Raw genomic sequence first — 23,230 nt, forward strand, 5'->3', positions numbered from 1 at the left:
GTTTATTCATAATTTTTCGTCACATTAATTATCTACAATACAATATATATCAATACAGCAATGCAATGCAAAATAATTAGAATACATGTAATAAATAATTTTATCACATTCAGCGTTTTCACTCAAATCATTTAACTCTAATCCGAAAATTGAAGCTCACAAGAGTAAAATAAACTATAAGAATACACTAACTTCATTACTGTTACTACCAATGTATTGATTTCTTATAATTGCATCGCGAATTGTTTCTTAAATATAAGCTTAAATCTAAATATAAGAACTTAAAAATAGTTTAACCCCGTTGATATTACAGTCCATACAGTTCGGGGAGATTGTGTCAATAGTACTTACTCCAGGCCTTATGTAATACCATAACATTATAATTAATTTATTTTAGAGTATATTTTGGCCAGTGACAAAATTTTTATTTCAATTTTCTGTTTAACATTGTAAATGAAGTTTTACATATAAATTGTAAATTTATCCGAATAAACCTTAAAGAGTCATACTGCATGCCCAAGTTTTTTCTACCTTATAATTTATACTCTAATTCAGAAAAGGTTTAAAAAAAATATTCCCCAAGTTTTTGAAATCTAAGCAAAATAATTGAGAAATAATTATTCATTTTACATAATTTTACTAAATAAAGCAATCAAAGTATCAAGGTTTAATATGTGATTTTTATTGTTTAGTAATGAATCAGTAACATTACTTCTTATAATATTTTTAATAAAAGAGTGATTAAAACCAAATCATAATGATATAGTAATTCATGAAGTATAAGCAGGAAAATGTTAAAATGTGATTTTTCTTACTGCATAAAATACAATTTAATTATTTTCACAAATATATCGATAATGATAAATTAATAATCATACCAAAACCTGACACTTTATTTTGATTACATGCGTAATTGATTAAAATACAGATTTAAAATATCTATAACTTTAACTGTAGTTGCGCTTGTTGGAAACAGTTGAAAAATCATAATGCAAAATAGTACTATAAAAATCAAGTAAAATAATTTAAAAATAATAGCTTGTTTAGGCCTTCTTTTTTTTGTATCATGTTATTAATGAGTACTTCCTTCCGTTGATAATCGACCAGCGCTGGAACGCAGTTCGCGACGCGGGCCTGTAACTAAACTTTCCTCAGATGATTTCCGCCCTTTCTTTCTATTTCCCTTTCGGGCGTTATCATTGGAAGGTAAATCTAAATTGTTTTCATCATTTACAGTTTCACTTTTTTTGTCAGCATCCGTTACATTATTTGTGCAATCGAGAATTAGCGAGTTGTCACTCCCGCCTTGCATGCCACCTTCACTGTGGCCATGTTTTAGTTGTGATACATCCTCTTTTTCACCAGACATCGACATTAATTGCGCTGGCGACTCGGAAAGTTTATTAGATTCAAAATCACTAGCTTTCATCCCTGTTTTTATAACAGTCGACGGGGCTATTAAGTCCTCAAGATCCATTTCCCCAGTATGTGTAGAATGATGTGATTTATCAATGTTTGGAAGCAATTCCGAACATGGATTTTCTTTACTTTTCTTGGCCGTCGATTGTAGTGCTAGATTCTCTGGCTCGCTGTTCATTTCTTCTAATGTCCTTTTATGAGGATGTGTTAAATTTGTAATATTTTCATCATTTGGTGCTCTAGATAAATATTCAGATGAAGCTTTACTTTTCTCACTGAACTCTTTTTCATTATCTTTATTTTTTTTAGCCTCAGATGAACTAACTAGACTTGCACTTAAGGCACCTGATGCCATTTGTTCTAAAAGCATTTTGCTAATATCAATGTCCTTTTTATCGCCTTTCAAAAGTTTCTCTTGGACAGCAGCAAATTCTGGTGGGACTTGTGGCCGTAAGGGATCAAAAGGTATTTTCTTTTTATCCGTTTTAGACAGATCAGTTGCAGTGTTATCACCATTATCACTATCACGAGTTCTTTGCTTACTTTCAGTTTTAATAGCCGCATCATAATTTAAAGATTGCTTTGATAATGTTTCGAGAAGATATGGATCAGGTGGTAATAATATTTGGGGTAAATGACTCGCTTGTTGACGATCCGATACTTTTTGTTGTCTTGAAGTCGAAGAATTAGTTACTACTGTTGAAGATCTAGGAGTTGTTGTTTTAGTACTTGTCCGAGAGTTGTGGCTTGGAGTATGCAATGTTGACCCACTTGAGCTTGCTGCTAAGTTGCTGCTTAAAAGTCCTAATGCATCATATGCCGACGACATACCGGAATGTACACTGAATGGCGATAAACCACTTAATCCTAACTGGGGATACAACATGTTCGGATTAGGAAATACAAAAGGAAATTGGGAGGAAGCGCCAACTTTAGAGGTAGATGCGCTGCTAGACTCTGATGGTTTTCTTGATTTTGATTTATCTCCCGATACACCGGTTGCACCTAAATTATTCATTTCAACGGAAGAAAATCCAGGGAGACCCAAACCTGCTAAGTTTGCAAATATATTACCCCCTGTAATATTACCTAATAAATTAGGCATACTGTTAAATGTATTGAGGAGTGGATTATTCTTTGGATCAAAACTACTGAGACTTGAAAGTAATTTTGGATCAAATCCAGTTAAATTAGATAATGTTGCAGCTAATGTTTTTGGGTCAAATGCACTCAGGCTAGATAAACTTGCTAAAAGTGCAGGATTTAAACCAGCCATGTTTTGATTTAAGTGAGGATTTGATGATAAAACATTTGATGTGGGAGTGTCTAAAGTTGGAGGTCTTCCTTTTTTGCGGTCGCTTAGAGAACTTGTTGATTGCATTGGAGAATGTCTTTGGTTTCTTACATCTTGAGGTAATTTTACATGTTCTTTTATGCCTTCTGTCCACTTAGAATCAATGTCATACATTGGGTTTTCTGCTATCCATTGAGCCAAATGTTTTAATTGAGGTGCTTTATGACCAATTATTCTTTTACCAGTAACGCGGTGAATTACAGGGACATGTTCATCAGGCGCAAGGCGGGGTGGTAGTCCACGTCGACGAGAATCTACACTGGCTTGTTGTTCCGCTAACCATTTATTAACTTTAGCTTCATGTGAATACGATTTTATTGGCATTGTGGCAACGGATGGTTTCTGTGATTTATTACCCTGTTCAAGTGACTGTTGTAAAAACGATGATAATTCTTTCGAAGATGAATGCGGAGAAGGGACATTAGTGACAGTGACAGAAAAAGGTTTTTGTATTGGGGTTGTATTCATCGAACTAGGCGGAGCTGCTGGTGTAACGGTCACTTCGGGAAGGATCGACGAGTTTCGACTGCGCGGTGGATCATAAGCAGTATAACTTGTATTTTGTTGACTTTTTGCTGCTGACAAACCGAGTACTATTTCATCTAACTTTTTCCTTTTCTTTTCTTTTCCTATTATTTGTTCTGGAGCAGGCTGGAAATGTAATGGCAATTGATATTTTATTATATTTTCGGGATAATATTTATTAATGTATTGATGTATACAAAATAATTACTACGTCGATTAGACTTGGATTTTAAAAATTAATCTGGTGTACCAAACTTAAAAGATCTCAATGTATATATGTACTAAAAAATGCTTTACTTTGTAAACACCATTGTAATGTCGTTATAATTACGATACTTGAACCTCAAAAAAGCTTCGAAAAATCAACGATGTTACAAGAAAATTGCTTTTAGTTTTCGTCATATAAAATGTATTTGTTTTCAAGCCAAGGCATTGTCAGTTTATATTAAAGAACAATTAAATAAATCATCTTACCACATTCTTCCTCTTCATTAGTCTCGTTAGTGTATCATCAAGTCTACTTCGTGGCGGCGTTGCAACATTGGATTGTTCGCTGGTTTGAGGTGTACGACGTCCCAAGGAGAAGTCTTGAGCTTCACTGAGATCAAGAGGCGTAGAGAGATCAACCGGAGCAGCTGAAGTAACAGAGACTACAGGCATAGTTGGGGCTGGGGACGCTGCTGTAGCGATTGGCGCAGGGGAAGGTGCTATCCGTTGGTGTGCAGGCGGTGGGGCAGGAGTTGATCTCCGAGATCCAGAATCACTTGAAGCATCATCCCTTTCACCTATGTAAGTACCCCCACTAGCACTGGAGCTATTACCTCTGTGAGCCTCACGACTGGACGTGTGTGCTGCTTGTGGTGACGAGAGTAACGCGTGTAACTTTGCACGCTCCGTTTCCACGTCGATAGCTATATGACGTTTTTGATTATGTTTACGATCATCTTGGGTCTCTGCTTGTGCGTGTGATTCCACAGCTTTTTGTGCCAGAGTAGCTGAAGGCCATTCACAATTTTGCACTGCATGTGCAATGTGATGTAACCTTGTTTCTAAAGCTCTCTCTGAGAACCACAAGTCGGGAGACAAGGATTCCTCTACGCGACCTAATTTAGCTAAGGTTTCTAGTTCACTTAAAGCATCCATATCTTCCTCGGTATCGCGTTCAACATTAGAGTTTCGCTTACTGCGACGAAGAGACATCCGTGTCTCATTTAGTGTTTCAAAATTTGTTTTTTCTTCTTCATCTGAAGATAACTTGTCAGATTCTTTTTTGCTGGTTTTATATTTAGATTGCCATTTTCTCGCACAATCAGCAAATGGAAGTTTCGGGTCGCAAAAGATTTTATTAAAGGTGTCGCCTAATCCGTGCCTGTTAAGAGACAATTTTTTTTGGTTTTAGTAATAATTGAAATAAAAATGAACAACCAAAACTATAAGAATATCTAATGGATTCAAGCGTTATTTGGCGGATGTCCATCCTTAGTAAGAAAAGGACCAATATATAGCTACTTTCGCACATGCAGTAGTAGTTGTGCAATTAAGTGTCACTCACTCTGTGTTTGGCACTAATCGGTTTAACATTACTCCTGTAGATGCCCCGTGGAGGGGTGAAACACATGTTGTGTGATTTAGTGGTGGTAGTTATGTAATTCGCATAGTTTGCCGCATGCGCATATATCAGCGGGCCGGCGGCCAGTGCACTTTATTGTACGACTACTACTGCATGTGTAGAAGTAGCTATATATTAGTCCTTTTCTTACTATAAGAATACCAAAGTACAGGGTAGGCCAAGATTTCGTTAAATTTCACACTCCAAGCAGACACAAACCGGAACACGGGAACAAGTCGGAAATTTACTCGCCATGGTTCGTCACGGGGCCCCAACGTGCTTATTTTGGTAATAAATGGTAGTCATTTAAATAACATAATTATCTTTTCTTTTAAATGGACAAATATTTAGATTATTAGAACTTTTCAAATTTTAAATGATTCACTTTGTTTTTAACAATAACTAAAATTTTATGCTTGAATTAAAAATCTAAAAGATTTATTTCTCCTTTTTCTTTCATTTTAATTTTAAAGCTTTTCATGTCACTCGAAGAAGAAATTATGGTCGAGGGTAATTCTTAAAGGTTTATTTTTATTTTTTACATGGTCGACCTAACATGTAATGAATAGTTTTAATTTTATACAGAATCACAGAAAGCTGGATTAGGTATTCAGAAAGGGTGAAAGTAAGATTGAAGAGTGATAGTGCGTTTCTAGTAAAGTTTATACATCTATTATTAACCACTCAATTATATTTTGTTAATAAATAATTAACAACAATAGTTAATATCCGTGACAAGTGCAAGACGTGATACATGGGATTATATTTCAAAACCTCTAGGTGTAACTTAGACCAATAAAATCACCTTAATTTCTTTATTTATATATGAATAAAAAATTAATTATTCTATATTCTTATCATTATATTCTAAACTTACTTGCAGACTCCAAGCACGAGCAACTTGTCATGGCGTGCCGGCTGCCACCAACTCGGCGTGTCCAGCGAGCGTTCGGCGAGAGCTAGACGCGCTTCAAGAGCAGGGTGTGGGGCCACTTCCTCACGCAATACACGTAGCAAGTCAATTCTGAATAAAAAAAAAACATTTTATATTATATGTTAAATATTTTTACATACATATATATATATATACATATATAGTAATTTTTGATACACATTATTATGTTAATGACACTGTAATTAACTGTTATCTAATGTCGACCTTTAATTGGTTTTATCCTTATGAATCTTAAGAATTATTAGGGTCTAATACTTTTGTGGATATATATATATATATATTTATATTTATAAATGCATATAAAATCAGTGACAGTAAAACATTCACTTTAATGCATAAAAATCAAAATTACAATAATGTAAAGCCACCATTTGCTTCAATTTATGAAGTTTAAAGTCATCACTCATTCAAATAAGACTGCCAATGGCACACTACATAACCTTTATTAGCCTTACACTGTCTCTTCTATGTCTGAAGTGATATTGAGCACAGCACATCTATACTCGAGCTCATAGTTATTTGCAAATTGTTCTTTCTAGTATTTTGAAAATATACTATTTAGTCCCCTGATTGTAGTAGCCATTAATACTTGGATAAACATGTATCATCAAGTTTGTCATTTAGTAAATAGATGCCACAATTTATAGTTTAAATCCCATCTACCATTTTCAATAATACAGACTGATATCAGTTAGATTATAAGTGTAGCATTAGTTCAATAAAATAGCAATGGTGACGATAGACAATGGCTACCATATTTATTAATTTCGTTTTGATGTGTATAATGCATGTTGAACGAAAAATATAGTCCAATTATTTCATACTCCCAATATTATTAGAGAAAAATATCACATACATTATGAAAAACTAAAATACCTCTCTAAAGTTGCAATAGCTCTTTCTTCTCCAATAGGTTCTGCTTTTAAGTCGGCCCTTGTTGGTAACTCAGCCTCTCCTACTGACAGGCCACACTGTCGTTTACACATAGCCATGAACGCTTTTAGGTAATCAGTTAGAGCATCATCACTCTTGGTATCCAATCGCGCCAATGACCTAAATCGATTCCAGCGTAAACTTTTTGTAGCTGGATCAAACTCTACTCCATAAGATGCAACAGTCCGACGAAAAGCCTCTTCATCCGCTCGAGTCCAGCGCCATTGAGATACTTCGTCTCGAGCAAGTTGATCCATACGTTCTCTTCGCTCCATCTATAAGTATTTTTAATACTTGCATTATTGATATATGTTCGAAATATATCCTTTTTGAAATAGGATAACCTAGTAATAAACAAAACAGTGCATATTTATTAATTCATATTCATTAATGCACCACAACTACCACCGTTAATCTACTCTACACCTGTTTCACTCCTCCACAGGGCATCTTCAGGAGATATTAGACCGACCAGTGCCAAACACCGAGTGACTTGTGTTTCGCATTGTTTACCGAACGCGCATTCATCAACGGGCTGGCTGGCGGTGCACTTCATTGCACGACTACTGCTGCATAGCTGAAGTAGCTATATATTAGTTACTCTCTTAGTTAGAATGGACTTCCGCGAGGTAACGCCTGATTCTATTACAAAAATAGAATAGATATATAAATAATGGATTGAATAAGTAACGGTAAAATTACACAAAAATGGATTCAAAGAAAACAGGCCAACAAGTACTCGGACTTTTTGGAAGTAAATTAATCAACCAACTTATTTAAGGCTCTCCGACAATTTGGTTTTGTAGGTCGAGGAGATCTACACTAAAACATAATACAAGCAATAGTTATATCAACAGAAAATAGAAAAGCTAGGTTTACTATCACTGGTAGTGATTTAAAACTGTAAAGGTGTGATCAATAGATACAGCATGGAGATAAAAATGCTACATATTAAAAATCATTACAGCCAAAGAAAAACAAGAAGCCTAACCAAAGTAGCTAGTATGGCTAAACAGATTAAATAACTAAAGTTGATGGTAGCTAGTGAATAAATAATAAAGTGAAAAAGATCTATTATTTATAAATGCACAGAAGAAATAATGCTAGTTTATGTAATTCCACTAAGAAGTATGTGCTGTTTTATAGACATGTAAATGTGGAAAATGGTTTGCAAAAAACCAGCACAACCCATTAAACTTTTTGCTTATTCAAAAAATAAACATAGTACGAAAGTTAATATTAAATTGATACTTAAAAACTATTACTAAAAAGTGGAAATGAGTCACTAACCTTGGCTCTCTGTTGCATTTTGAGTTCTTCCCGCTTGTAGTTGCGTTGATATGCTGTAATAAGACGGCGCAGCCTAGTGTTGAGGTCTTGCATGGAAGGCCATAAATGACTTGCGTGTGTATCATCGTCTGGGCGTGGTGAGGCAGCAGGGGACGTCGCGCCGGCGCCGCTTGACACGTCGTCTGTGCAATCCTCATCGCCAACCACGCTGCCACGAACTTTTCGTTCTTCACTTCTGAAATAATTTTAAAATTAATCCTGTGTAGTAGGCATTTACCCAGGTTCTATTCTATCTATGGTTAGGCAATAGCGCACTGTCCCTTGATTAACAGTACTGTAAGGGCTTTTGAAAAACAATGTATGGGACACACATATACATCATTTGTCTAATAATATACTTATACCATTGTTATTCAAACCGAAACTAAATAACATATCTCGAATACGATTTGAAGATGCAAATAGACTATATGGTATCAACTAAGATATCCTTATTGCTGCATATCATTACTGCTCATTTATTCATTACTTTCCTCAGAGTGTTTATGGACTAACAAAATCAATCTCGTTAAATAAATATTATATAGGGATTTTATAGTTGAAAACTAAACTGCGGTGTTTTCAATCTTTGGAATGCAAAGTGGAAATTACTATGGTAAACTGATGTGAAAGTATTTGTAATTTTTTATTATTACTTACTTGATATCAGTACATTCTGCATCATCAGGAGGACCTAGTTTATCTACAAAACATAGTTGAGGATCAGACCGCATTGCAAGGTAATTTTCATAGCCATGTATGTATGTCCCAACCAGCAAGGAAACATCGCATTCAGTATCCCACCATAACCGCGGCGGCGTACTGTCCACGCCACGAGGTACTCGCATTCCCAAAGAGCTAGAATGTATTGAGAAAATAAAGTCTAGAACTAAATAGATACACAAAAAATAGGCAAATTAAATTTTTTTTAAATATTTTTTGACAGCGTAATGTATGTATATATATATAAATGAATATGTAATTAAATACCTTGCATGTATTCCATTCTCTATTTGAGAGGCATAGTCTCCAATGACTTCATGTTTAATATAGTACATCATTCGAACTCTCAATAATACTCTGAAATCCGCAAATAAAAACATTTTTAAGCACTTACATAGTTCCTAGTTTATCAGACTATGTCTCAAACTTATTGCAGATCCCATAATACATCCAACTTGTATCATTATTTAGTTTTAAAAATTTCAACATCCCATAAAATTATGGGATATACAACTCAATTGAAAAAGTTTTAGATATTCGGAACACTAAACTACACTAATGTATTGAAAAAAAATAGTAATGAACTGATTTACTTACTTATTGGCATGTCTAAATAGATGTTTCTTATAACTACTCTCCAAATAGGCTTCACAATCATATTTATCTATAGAACTCCAATGGCCAGGATCCTCCCATTTTTGTAGGTCATTTAACTTTGGAATGTCTTTAAGACGATTTTTTTTCTTCGCGTTCCTACCTCTGGGGACAGGGTTGTGAAGGCCACTATGATTTCTAGATATAGTAACTTCACCATTTTCACAAGGTTCTATTAAGTCCCAAATAAAGTTTCTTATTTTTTCATCTCCTTTATAGTGTCGCAAACAATATAAAACCTGCAATTTTATGAAGTCTAGGTTGTAATTGATATACACACAAGTTAAAGAATTTCAATTATATATAAATATTCAGAAATAATTTATTGAACTCAGTGAAAGTCTACACTTTCTCGGTATTAGCATGGCAAGTCATCATTTATGGCGTCATCTGTCAACATCAATATGGAGATATGCTTACAATAATTCGGGCACAATCTTCAATTACTGGTAATGTCCATCCCTTTCTAAATTGGTTTTTGTCAATAATTTCTTCCCATCGAGCCCATCTAAAAAGTTAATTAAAAATATTAGGGATAATAATTTTAGCATTAAAATTAGAACACTTCTAAGAATAAATATAAATCATCAATGATTGTAAGAATGAACAAGAATAATACATCATACACAATTTACTAATACTTGGCAATTATATTGATACATATGAAAGTTTTGAGGAAATGGATTTCTTTTGGTTCAGTTTCTTTTATAATACCAAAACAGAAAGTAATCAAACTAAAAAGAGATGGTGTTATGGCCGACAAAATATATTATTTCTAATCTACCTCGTTCGAAATTCGAAACATAATTCTGAAGTAAAACAATATATATTCAAGTTTCTTCTGCATTTGGTGTAGGTGGGGAAAGGTGGTAGGAAAGGTGAAATACTGCCCAGAGTTCTGTTTTATATTTGGTAAGTAGTGAGAAGTCCCATGCTCTTGTATTTGTTATAATCTTTTTTCGTAGTTATGACTCAAATATTTATTATCAAATTTCGAGAAACTAAAGGTCTTAAATAGTAACTGTCTTTATCCAGTCTCTGTCTATCTTTTATGAAAGCTCTACCCATGTTTCCTTTAAAACATGAACCTTGTTGATGTAGGTTTCAATTTGGCAGTAAATAGGGACCTCTTCTTCTCCTTAAATCTTAATTTCTTTAAATAACTCGTCAAAATTATCTTTCCTATCAATGAGTACAATACATATATTTTGTCCTATTGTTATCCATCATTAATGTCACTGTGGTAACAGATATGTGTGTATAGAAATTATAATGCTTTCTTTGAAAAATGAAATTATAAACTTATTAATATGAACATAAATCAGTCGACATGGACAATATGTTTAAATTTTGCTTCGACGATCATGTTAGCAGATAGCACCATAGGCTTTCAGCCACACTGAACACACTCTACTATCCACCATTAAAAAATAATGGATATGATGTACTATAAAATTCTGGGTAACACTCATGGTCAAAGGTAAACAGCAAGCATTACCATTTCAGCACTATTTTTGTCATTTACAGTAAGAGATTTAAGAATATCATATCATTCTAATGGTAAGTGGTACACTTTCCATAACAATGCACCTTAATTTTGGGCAGGTTTTAGAACAGTGATTCCCAAAGTGGTCTATATCGACCCCTAGGCGTCTATGACAACCTGCAAGGAGTCTACGTCAGCGAAAATAAATTTGGGGGTACATGAAATGAAAACAGGGGTCCACAATAGTGGATCTCAACACATACACTGATAGTACCTATTTACTTACATCATACTATCTTATAATATCAAAACATTTACATTATTTATAAAAGTACCTATGAAGAAAAAAAGAAACAGACTGGACATCATTAGCCGAGGAGATTTAAGATTAACCCTTACAAAATTGACGCCAAATGTTGATAATTTATTATTAAAGCATCAGGTTCATCCTTCTCAGTAAAAATATTGACTTATTGCTTATGTTATTTTATTTATAGTTCATTTTATTTTTATTTATTGTTATATATATTTTACATAACTGATACAAAATTTTATTTGAGTAGTTTTAATTTAAATTCAATTAATGAATGTATAAATTAACATCTGTTTTTAAGTTTTTTACACTAAACTTCACTACAGTTAGAAATTTACAGGAAATCAATATCAGGTAAGTATGGGGTCTACCAACACGGAAAAACATGGCAAGGTGTCTATGACACAAAAAAGTTTGAGGAACTCTGTTAAAGAACAACCAATATTACAAAGAGTCATACTCCGTCATCTTGAGCCATAAGGTTCTCATTAATAGTAAAGTGCATTCATAAGTTAATCTCAAGTGATACAATAGTATCAAACCTTTAAATTGTTACATAATAGTAATCCCAACAACTAGCAAGCTTACCATTTTGCTTTAATGCAAAAACAGGAGACCTTATTGTTTATAGCTATCATGCACGAAATTACTAACGCAAGTTAAAAAATCTATAAATATGAACAACACATGACTAGTTAAGTACATTACCCAAAAGTAAGTAGACCTCTTTCAATCTTGAAACATTCCGATCTAGTCCATGCTCCATAAACAACCTCATCATCAACTAGCACACCTTCATGTCTGGGAACGTAATCATCGCTAGCATATCTTCTTCCTTTTCTTCCTAATTTCTCTTTTTTCCTTTTGCTTCTTAAACTTATTCCTTAAACAAAAATAATAAATTAGAACAATAATGGGATTTACAACATTTATCTTTTAAAAAACTTTAGTATCAACAATAGCCATGTAACACATATTCCAGAACAACTTTTTAAAATAAAATGATTGACTGAGAGACAAAAATAAAATGCTATTATATAGTTAACATAAAAATAACTAAAGGAAGGAACATTACAAAAGCTACCTTTGTTTATACTTAAGATAAATTTCATTTTAAATCCTCATGGATGATTTAGTTTAATTTGCATTTTCTTAGTGACAACGGTAACAAGTGGCTGTTTTGCATCTTGAGAGTGATTCTACAAAACAAAGATCAGTAGATGTGCCAAAAAACCATCAGTCCACTTGATGTTTTCCATGTCAATAATCAAATTGTACATAAGTGATTTCACTCTTATAAAAGAAAAATATCATCACAATTAGCATATGGGTGTCTTTTTTCATTAATTTTAAAAACTTTTCTAAATCTTGTAAGTGGTTATAGATCGCGATGATTCAACATCTGCGCAACTAGCCTTAAGAAGCATTTATTGGTTGTTATTTTCTTACCTTCTTCGTCGTCTTCGGAATCTGGTGTAACTTCCATATCAGACATTTCCATCGGGCCATCGTCATGGCCGTACCTTTTGATAATCGTTCTTTTTCTAGGTTCTGTTACTATTAAATCTTCATCTTCTTTTTTCTCTGTAGTATCAATTTCAGCTTTTTTAGCCCACTTATTCCAAAAATCAGGATCTCTAATATCAATGTCAGATCTTTGATCGGTTGCTGCAAAACTAGCTTTTGAAAATGTTGATCCCTTTTCTGATTCCATTTGAATAACTTGAGTTCGGCGAGCTAAAATCATTTCTATATCTTCTTCACAAAATTTGTCCCCTGCATTATCTTCATCCATAACAGCACCATAAGCACCTTTCTTCAATAAGTCTTCAATTTCTTTTTTGGATAACTGCTTTAACCCAGCCTCTTTGCCTTGTGCAGTATTCATACTTTGTAAAATAGCTTTATCTAGACCAAGTTTTAATGAAGCCTTATCAAACATTTCTCTTTCATATGTATTACGGCAAATCAATCTGTAGATTTTAACCATCTTTTGTTGTCCTATACGATGACAACGTGCTTGAGCTTGCAAATCATTTTGAGGATTCCAATCACTATCATAAATGATAACAGTATCAGCCGCTGTTAAATTAATACCCAGACCTCCAGCTTTGGTACATAGTAAAAATACAAATCGATCAGAATCTGGCTTAGAAAACCTATCAATAGCTTCCTGTCTTAAATTGCCTCTTATTCTACCATCTATTCTTTCATAAGGATATTTCCTAAACATGAGGTAATCTTCCAAAATATCTAGGCATCTAACCATCTGACTGAATATCAATACTCGATGACCTCCAGCTTTCAGTTTAGGTAACAATTTGTCAACTAAAACCATTTTACCAGATGATTGAATAAGTGCTTTGTAATAAGCTTCTTTATCTTCTCCATTAGTTTGTTTATAATCAAACTGTATTTGATCTTCAGCTCCATTTAATAAATATGGATGAATACAACACTTCCGCAGTTCCATCATAGTGTTCATTAAATTTGGAATGTTGGCAGCTGAAGCTGTTCCTTTCTGCAAGAAACTAAAATTCCTTTCTAATATTGCCCTGTAATATTTTTTTTGAATATTTGTTAATTCTACTTCAATTATTGTTTCTTCCTTAGGTGCCAAGGTTTTTTCAACATCTTCTTTAAGTCGTCTAAGCATCATAGGCTTTAATAAGGCTTGCAACTTCAATACTTCAGACTCTGTTTTTAATTGGCCAAATTCATTTAAGAAAGCATCACTGCTTGAAAATTGCGAAGGTTCCAAAAAATTAAGCAACGAAAAAAGTTCGTTCACATTATTTTGTAAAGGCGTACCAGACAAAAGCACACGGTGTTCCAAATGTAACTGTCTTAATCCCTCCAATAACTTGCAATTTCGATTTTTTAGTCTGTGTGCTTCGTCTATAACACATATCCTCCAATTAAATGATTTTAATTCTTGAAAATCGGTGACAATAATTTCGAAAGTTGTTATTAATACATTAAATTTAGTTATCTCCTTTATTTGTTCACCTTTCTCAGTTTTGTAATAAAATTCATATTCATGGATCATACTTTTACTCTGCTGAGATCCATGGTAGACAACCACATTCATATCTGTCCATGCCTCGAATTCTCTTTGCCAATTTGGTATAGTTGATAATGGAGCAATAATAAGGAAAGGACCTCTTATCCCATATTCCCAAACAGAATTGACAAATGTCAAGCTTTGAATTGTTTTTCCTAGGCCCATTTCATCTGCCAAGATACAATTTCTATTATTATGCCATGAAAATAGTAACCAATTCAAACCTTCAAGCTGATAAGGCCTTAATGTGTTTCCACTTTTATAAAGAGGGGATTCTTTTAGTTGAACCCAATTATCAGCAGATGGTCTCTTTTTAAACTTCCATCTTTCTTTTGGCGGCATTTCACTGAAAGTCTTGTATTGTTTTATTTTGTCAACATCTACATCTTCTTCTAGTTCCCATGTACTATCTTCATATTGTAAACTTTTCCATTTGACTAAATAATGTTTCACTACAGTATTGTTAGCAGGATCTTGATTCTCAGACATGTCCAAAATTCTTTCAACTTCTGTATAATCAGGATTAAATGGTTCATCGTCTAACAATTCAAATATGTTTAATTGCTGAGCTTGTTTTTGCTTAAATCGTTTTATTTTAGAAAATATGCGTTTGTCTCCTTTATATAATTCTTCTTCAGTTTTCCATTCACAATGTAAGTAAGAGAAATTTCGGTATTTAACAAAGTATTCTTCGACATCTACCATAACAGGCTTTTTAGTTTTTATTTCTATGCTGTCATTGTCACAGATAGCTTTAATTTCTTTACTTTCAGGTACATCTGATAAATCGATATTGTTTGTTATTTCTGCTTTATCATTATCACAACTCGGTCCTGCAACTATGTCTTGTGATTCCTTGTGATCAAGGTTTGGATCCATTTCAGAAGAATCGATTTTATCTACTTTTAATATTTCATTAGCAGGTGATTCAGGTTTAAGTTCACGTTTTCCAATACGGCATGCTAGTACATGCTGAACAATCATAGAATCTTCTTCAGTAGTGTTAACATAAATATAATTTGGTTTAGGCGTAATATCAAGGCGTTGACAATCTTTGGTATCAGGATGTAAATCGTCCAAATCTTTTTCCAACTTTGGAGTTGACATCGTAAATTCTTCATCAGATAATCGCAACATAACATCATCGGTATATTTTTTACGTTGAGTATTTCGTGCAGAACGCCGCTTCGAGCTATCATCCCCTTCAGCTGGCGGCGAAGGAGGTGGAGTAGCCATTAGATCGTCGGGTTCACCATCTGAATCTGGTATTAATCCTCCCCGTCGTTTCTTTTTTCCTGATGGAGTTTTTTTCGGTACAACTTTTTTGCAGCTTCCTCCTCCAGATGAACGCTTTTTTGAAGCTTTCTTCTTCTGTCCAAGGTTGTCGGTATCTTCATCCTTCTCAATTTGTTCACGTTTTGCTTCTGCCTCTTCAAGCAAATCTTTTATTGCTATTTTCGAGACAGGAATATCATCAAAATCTGTCACGTTACACTCATCCAATGACGGCATTTCCGAAACAATCTTTATAGGATTTAGGGAATCCAAATTTAATGCATTTTGATTAGCTTGAAAATCAGTCAAAACATTAAAAGTAGAATCTTTTTCCAGAACATCATTGTTTGTTGTAGTGTCTGCCTGAATTTCTGACACACCCTTTTTCAAGTTCCTTTTTCGTTTTGGTGCATTCGGATCTTTAGGTTCACGTTTTTTTCTTTCTTTAATTTGTTTTTCTCCCGGTTCTTTAGGAACTTTGGGGGGTCGGGGCTTTCTTTCTTTATTTTTTCGAGGAGCCCTTGGTTTTTTCACTTTTCCACATGTTAGATCATCCATGGAAAGAACACTACTATCTAAATTTGAAATATCCTCAGTTAGTTCAGTATCTAATTCGGAATTGCTTTGGAGACCTGTACCAGCTGTTACACAATCCTCTGACACAGGCAACTGGTCTAATGGCTGAGATGCAGGGACTACTTTATCCTTCTTCACTCTTGGTTTTCTGGGCTTTGCTGGACCTTTTCCACGACCACGGCCAGTGGTACTAGTTACTTGAGGACTTTCTACCATTTTGGTACCATAGATTGGATTTTGTAAAATACAATTAGGGCCACCATTACATTTATCATTACTTTCGTGTTGTTGAAGCATGCCTAGTCTTTCCTGAAGACATCTAACTTTATCCTGATTTTCATTAGATGGCGGCAAACAATATATTTCTTGTATTTGTTGTTGTAAACTTAACCTTTCTTGATGATGTGTTGTTGTAAATATATTTTGTATATTAGGGTGGGGCAAATTGTTTGATCCCATCATTATTAAGTTAGGGTTTACATTGTGAGACATATTTGACACAATGTTAGGCTGATTTTGCATAGTTGGCCCCAAACTAGGATGAACATTTTGAACAGTCATGGGCATGCCTATTTGAATAGTTGATATATTTGTAGAAGCATTTGTTTGAACATTGGATACATTGGTAGGGGGAGTGGGTATAGTAGCTTGAATATTTCCTATTATATTGGCTGATGTAGGCGGAATGCAAGTTAAATTACCTTGCGCATTGTGAGCGGGTATACTCGAAGACACGGTGTTGGTAATATTTCCATGCGTTGCAAGAGTAGATGGAAGATTATTTTGTCCATTGGTAATTGTCTGTGTACCAGATTGAAGTCCACTTTGAAAAGTAGAAATTGCGTTAAGTGTTGAATTGTTTTGTATACCAGTGGTAGCACTTGAAACCAAATTTGCTGAAATAGGTTGCGGTATAATATTTTGAACATTTGTTGTGACACTTTGATAAGTATTATTTTGGTATCCTTGAGTTCTTGCAACATTAATGGCCGACGTGCTTTCAAATTGATTAGAAGCACTAGTATTAATGGCTACATGGCTCATTGGTAAATTAGTTTGTTGGGAACTACCTGTTTGTGTATTTTCAATGGAACTTAATTTTGACAAAGATGGTGGTAATGAAGCTATATGACTTCTTAATTGCTCATTACTAATATGACTATTAGTGTTTTCTATTGTCTGAAGTTCATTGTCTTGTTGCTGCTCATTACTACACGAAACATCTCTAGGCATCTCAGTTGTTTCTTTTTCCTTGAGTTTTCCCACAGATTCAAAGACTGTTTCATCCGAGGATTGATTTCCTTGATTCTGATTATCATTTTTTTCTCTTTCGTCAATGGACAAAGAATGACTTAACTGCGTTGATGACATTGAAGGGCTACTTGAGTTATTCAATGATATACTTTCCTTTGGAACATTACTAGTATTTGATGGTGGAATAAAAGTATGTGTGGTATTTACACTTTCCAATTGTCTATCCTTTTCAGACTGTGTCCTCTCTAAAGGTACTGATTCAGGTGTAATTAAAGACGCATTTTTAACTAAATCTGATTTTAAGCTATTTCCTGGTGTAATTGACTCTAGATTCTTAATAGATTGATCGCCTTCCATTGGCACAACATTAATTGGTGTTGACATTTTATTTTGATTCCATTGTGAGGGGGAAGATGCAATATGGCCTACTGCTGGTGATGATGGGGTTCTTTGATAGGAATATTCTCCGCCAGAAGGTAAAACCATCTGCTCCAAGGCTTGAAGTGTATTTTGAGATGTAAATGTACTGGAAACCGGTGGGGCACCGGTTGAAACAGGGGACTGAACCAAGTTGCGCGATCCATGTGGTGACGCATTAGGACCTTTTACAGGCGACATTACTGGACGTGGTGATAACTGTGGTTGAGATTGTTGCCTTGGAGATACCTGAGCTCTTGGGGACATTTGAGGAGACAGCTGTGGAAAGGGTGGTCGATACTGAGGACTACTTGTTTCAATTCCAGGCGGTTTAATGGGATTGTACTGATTTGTGACATTGACGTCAAGAGGATGTTGCACTTGGTGAGGTTGATAATTCATGGGAACTGTATGATGAGGCGATGCATACGGCATTTGCGGAGGTACAACATGTGACGGACCAACTGTTGAAGACGGCACTGCTGGCTGGCGAGATACATGATGTATCGGAGGTGGTCCGCCATGATGTAAATGGGCATTTGGATGACTTTGAATTCCAGTAGCAATGCCTCCTGTGTGACTTGCCATATTTTGATGGGGCTGATGTTGAGGTATAGTGGGGTGATTCTGTTGTCCGTGTGATAATCCATATTGATGAGAATTCACATCCATTTGTTGATGATAAGTTGTATGTTGACCAATTCTAGTTGCACTTGGTGGATGCATTTGTGTATAGTTAGGGTAATTCTGAAATAAATCAAAAATTACATTTTAGTCATGTTTTGATAGAAAAATCTAAGGAATAAAAAATAAAAATATTAGAAAGACGAAAAAGTAAAAACCCTTAACACAAATCAATACTTAATGGATTTATAGTTAATCCAATGAGTATTAATTGCTATGACAAACTATAAAGATATATGATTTGTCAGAAAAAGAAGCTTTAACAATCTATCAGGTTTTATTAATTGCCTTATATTGGCAGTATTGGAATTAAAAAATTTGTATTTTAAAACTTCAGTTTACAACAATGGAAAGACTAATACATTAATTATACCTGTGGAACCATAAACATGGCAAACTAAAATAATTTGGTTAAATGTGTCTAAAATAATATTCATTTACTTTAATTGTTTTATTATTTATATTTACCTTCAATTAGATAGGTTTAAATCGACATTTACAACTATTTATTTTGCAACAATTACCTCTAATGTTTTATAGATTGTGAAGAGCATCTTTTTTTTAAATTTTGGTAATTTTAGTCACTACATTTATAATGTATTATTCATAAACTATATATTTTTCTTTTCCTAATTGCTTTTTTTGCAGTTGATAAACTTGAGGCCTCTTTTAAGAGTAGTTGCTCCATGGGTTGAGCAGACATAATGGCTCTGAGAGAGAGCATAGCTTATCTCATGATTTGGGAAATGCTTAGAGTTGTAATTTCACTGCACAAAGTGCAGCTAATTTTGTTATTTCAACTACTCCTGTTGGATTGGTTTACAGGTAGCCTATGTATTAGTGGTATCTACAATTAACAACAGCCTACTAACAATTCCTGTTTTATAAGACATGACTTGTGTCTCATATGTAACATTAACAAATTGTAGGTAGCTTAATTTTTGCCTATTGGTTAACGCGTAAAGGAGCAGTGTCAACCTCTTTTTCTATTTGTTACTTTTTTAAAAGAAAATTAGTAAGAAGTAACACTCAAAATTGTTAAGTGATTATATTTTTACCTGTTGTTGTCCATATATTTGTTGAGATGAAGGCTGTGGAAAATGAGGTTGCCTTGGAATATATGCTCCATTTTGTGCTTGTATTCCAATGCCAGAACTCTGTGAATTTCAAACACTTAACATGAATAAACTTAATAAATTTGTTAAAATAAGTAAATTATTTATAGCAAAATAAAGGGATTGACATGATCTGTTATGTTCAATGGATTATGTACCACTGCAAAGTCATCATAAACAGCAAACATAAGTAAACAAATTTGAATATATTTTGCTCACAGTAGGTAGAAAGTACTAAACTAACAAAATTGTACCATATCATGAGTGGTACTGTGCAGTTTATAGTGTGTCATTTGAATGCTTGTCTCATCATTATTAGTATAATAAAATCTTTTGTACCTGTCATTAAGATTTTGTGGTATTACCAGAAACAGTATATTTGTGCAAAGTTTTTGGATTTGGAACATTATTAGATAATAGTTTTTGATGTGGACAATCCACATGTAAAATTATGTGCCCACGTGGTAGAATTGTGATATAATTCATGTTTTACAAAGTTTATAATTAAAATAGTTATAAATGTCAAATGAATTTACTACAATGAAATGAAAACAAATCACTATTTTTTATAAAAGCCAATAACCAACTTCAAAATATGACTTTAAAACTTTCTAAATTTCTTAATAAATTGAATGACAAGCAGAGTAAAACTAAAGACTAGTAGAACTTAGTAAATAAAATATTTCATAATATACCTGCTGTGGAGGATACTGATGCATTTTTTGTTGATGGTCATATGAATGTCTATAGCCTGGAGTTATAGGTGAATATCTGTTAGCTCCTGGAGCACCTGACCACACTCCCATTTCACCAATTCCTTAAAAAATGTTTTTCTCTGATCATATATGCTAGTCTCAATTAATCAGTTAATAAGATTACAACATACCTGCTTGATCTGGCATAGTGTACATAGGATCAGGACCTGGGTGATAGCCTGGATAAGAATGTGATGGGTGCACATGATGTGGTGGATGTAAAGGGCCATGAGATGGTTGTGGAAGTCGAGGTCTTGGAGGATAACCTCCATAATCATGATAATCAGGTGTTGGTGGTCCAGCACCAGGATTAGGCACTGGTTGTGAACTGGTAGGCAGCCCAGTGGCACCTGTACTACCAAACGAAGCCAGTTTTTGTATTGTACCTTCTTGTGTCACAGAGCTTTGACTATATGCCTGCCTGTAACTGGAAAAATTAATACATTATAAAATCAAATAATTTGGAACAATTCCATTATATTAAATAATTGCTTGCAATCATAGTATATATAAAATGTCAAAGTATACCTATTTTCAGCAGGATCTTTATTTTCTCCTGTTACTCCAGATGATGAGCTGCCAGCAAAGCTGTCTGTGCCTCCAAGATCAGTAAGTCCTTCCAGCATACCGCTTCCATCATCACCAAATAAATTATATGAGTCCATCACTCTTCAAGAGTGAATTAAAAATAACTTGTGTTGAAGATTTCCATAATGAGTTGATATATCCATCTTCACCTGAAACAATTTTGAATGATAGCAAAACAATTCAGATATATTGTCAACAATCATTTAATAAATTCACCACACATACATATTTGTGTTTTGATTAATAATAAGTACATAAGGAGTAATTTTAATTGTGTAATGTGGTAATTTGTTTGATGAAGAATTTCAACTTATTTAATTTAAAGTTTGCACCGTAAAAAGTAAATAAATATTCAGGTCCTTAATTTAACAAAATGAAGTGCTATTAGAAGCCTCAGAAATGAAAAATAGATACAACACAATTAATGATGCAAAAATTATTATGCTATTAATCTCAAAGATTATCTTATTGAAATATATATACAAAATTAAATAAAGATTTCTTAAATATTAGTTTACACAATGTTAAGCACTTTTCCTTACATTAATAGACAACTTGAAACTAATGCCGTTATATTGTATGTAAATTTTTTTTAATCTCTATTTAAGTTGAAGCAATGATGTAAATGAAGCAACAAAATTTAACAAGTTTAATTTATGACAAGTTATTTCAGAAATTGAATATAATTGAACAAATACATTATGGATAGTTACAAATTTAATTTGTTAAATTCTGATTTATTTTAAACATCATCTAAAATATTAATATTACATTATCTATGTAATTAAATTGAGGATAAACCAAAACCAAACATAAATTAGTTTTTATCATAATTTAAACAGGGATTAAGTCAAATATTATATGACTTTACATGATAATTCAATCATAAAATATACAACATCATACATACTTGATTACTAAACAATATTATTACAAATAACAGATAATAATCAATCTTTTTTTGCACAAGAAGTATCTTAAATTGGCAAAAATACGAGATTCATATTAAGGAAAACCAAATATAATTAATTTCAACACCTACATATAGTATAGTTATATACTAAATAATGCAATACAAAAGCTTTAGACAAATACAAAATGTTAAAATATATAATTACATTTCTATGATCTAATATTTTTTAATAAGTGATTACATTTATTTTAACATTTTGTATTTGTATCAATGAATGTAAAAATAAATGTAATCATTTATTTTAATGTTTTGTATTTTACTTATACCTATATCAATAACTTACAAACATTACATTAAGATTAGCAAATAGAAAGAAAAGTTATAATGATAAGTATCACATAATATATTACTTAACAAAAACCTTGCTTCTTCCAAAATCCTCCCAGAAGTTGTTGCTAGTAAAACTAAGGGGAAAAGCTATACGCTTATGATGGTTTCTGATAACATATAGCGATACAACTTTTCCCTTTTAGTAGTACTGCACCATTTCACTATTCTTGAACACTGATAGAACAAAGTTAATTAAGGTGTTATTAGCATTTGTAAAACTATAAATTAATATATAGGGTCCCGTATTTTCCTAAACTTAAGACACAATAACTGCAACAAACAATGCCGCAATATAGAAATCAAATCGCTACACATCACCTGCAAAATTTAGTATTTGATTAGTGTCAAATGTCGTATAATAAACATAATATATTGAAATGTAGTACAACAATAAAATAATAGTAACTGTTTAAAATTAAATGCATTCCCTTATAATAATAATAATAAAATAAATAACTACATCTTGCAAGTATGTGTACAGGTAAAACAACATTAAAGCCAGGCTATTTCGGTAATTAGGAAAGTTTATATATTATGTAAAAAACAATGATAACAACATTTACTTAAATACTGTAATATTTATCATCATCTCATAATAAATTGGTAATACTTACTAAAAACGCCACACAACACGGTCGATCACAAAATGGATACCATATTCCCAAAAGATAAAGTTTACAGAAATTTAAAAAACCATAGGTCAGTCTTTTTTAATTCAATGAACATAAAAATTATGATAAAAGTCAATCTATTGTTCTAGTGAGATTCAACGCTAAAAATTGCAAAACCGCTCACAATTCTAAATCATTAACACAGCCACTACACTCCGTCCATTTTGTTGCCTTAGAATAATAATGTTTTTTATACGTAAGTAGAACGTTTTCCGTTGTGGTCTTACA

General features: G+C 33.2%; 1 protein-coding gene across 2 annotated transcripts; it reads right to left on the reverse strand.

Annotated features, from left to right (window-relative positions):
• Positions 1–23,168, reverse strand: kis (kismet). 2 transcript variants are annotated; one of them, XM_068765065.1, is made up of 16 exons: positions 22,946–23,168; positions 20,969–21,177; positions 20,572–20,867; positions 20,381–20,502; positions 19,629–19,727; positions 12,750–18,633; positions 12,009–12,183; positions 9,922–10,009; positions 9,445–9,740; positions 9,115–9,204; positions 8,785–8,982; positions 8,086–8,320; positions 6,739–7,070; positions 5,785–5,931; positions 3,773–4,667; positions 1–3,424 (listed from the first exon to the last, which is right to left on the reverse strand). In XM_068765065.1, the coding sequence occupies exons 2-16, from the start codon at positions 21,103–21,105 to the stop codon at positions 1,073–1,075; spliced, it is 11,346 nt and encodes a 3,781-aa protein (XP_068621166.1). In that variant the 5' UTR covers positions 21,106–21,177; positions 22,946–23,168; the 3' UTR covers positions 1–1,072. The 2 variants fall into 2 exon arrangements, with proteins under 2 accessions (XP_068621166.1, XP_068621168.1); XM_068765067.1 differs by lacking the exon at positions 8,785–8,982.
• Positions 23,169–23,230: the final 62 nt, after the last annotated feature.

This window comes from Battus philenor, unplaced genomic scaffold, assembly GCF_028537555.1.
Source record: "Battus philenor isolate CCGP_79_NKW_IND1 unplaced genomic scaffold, ilBatPhil1.0.hap1 SCAF_2, whole genome shotgun sequence".
In the NCBI taxonomy this organism is placed as follows: domain Eukaryota; kingdom Metazoa; phylum Arthropoda; class Insecta; order Lepidoptera; family Papilionidae; genus Battus; species Battus philenor.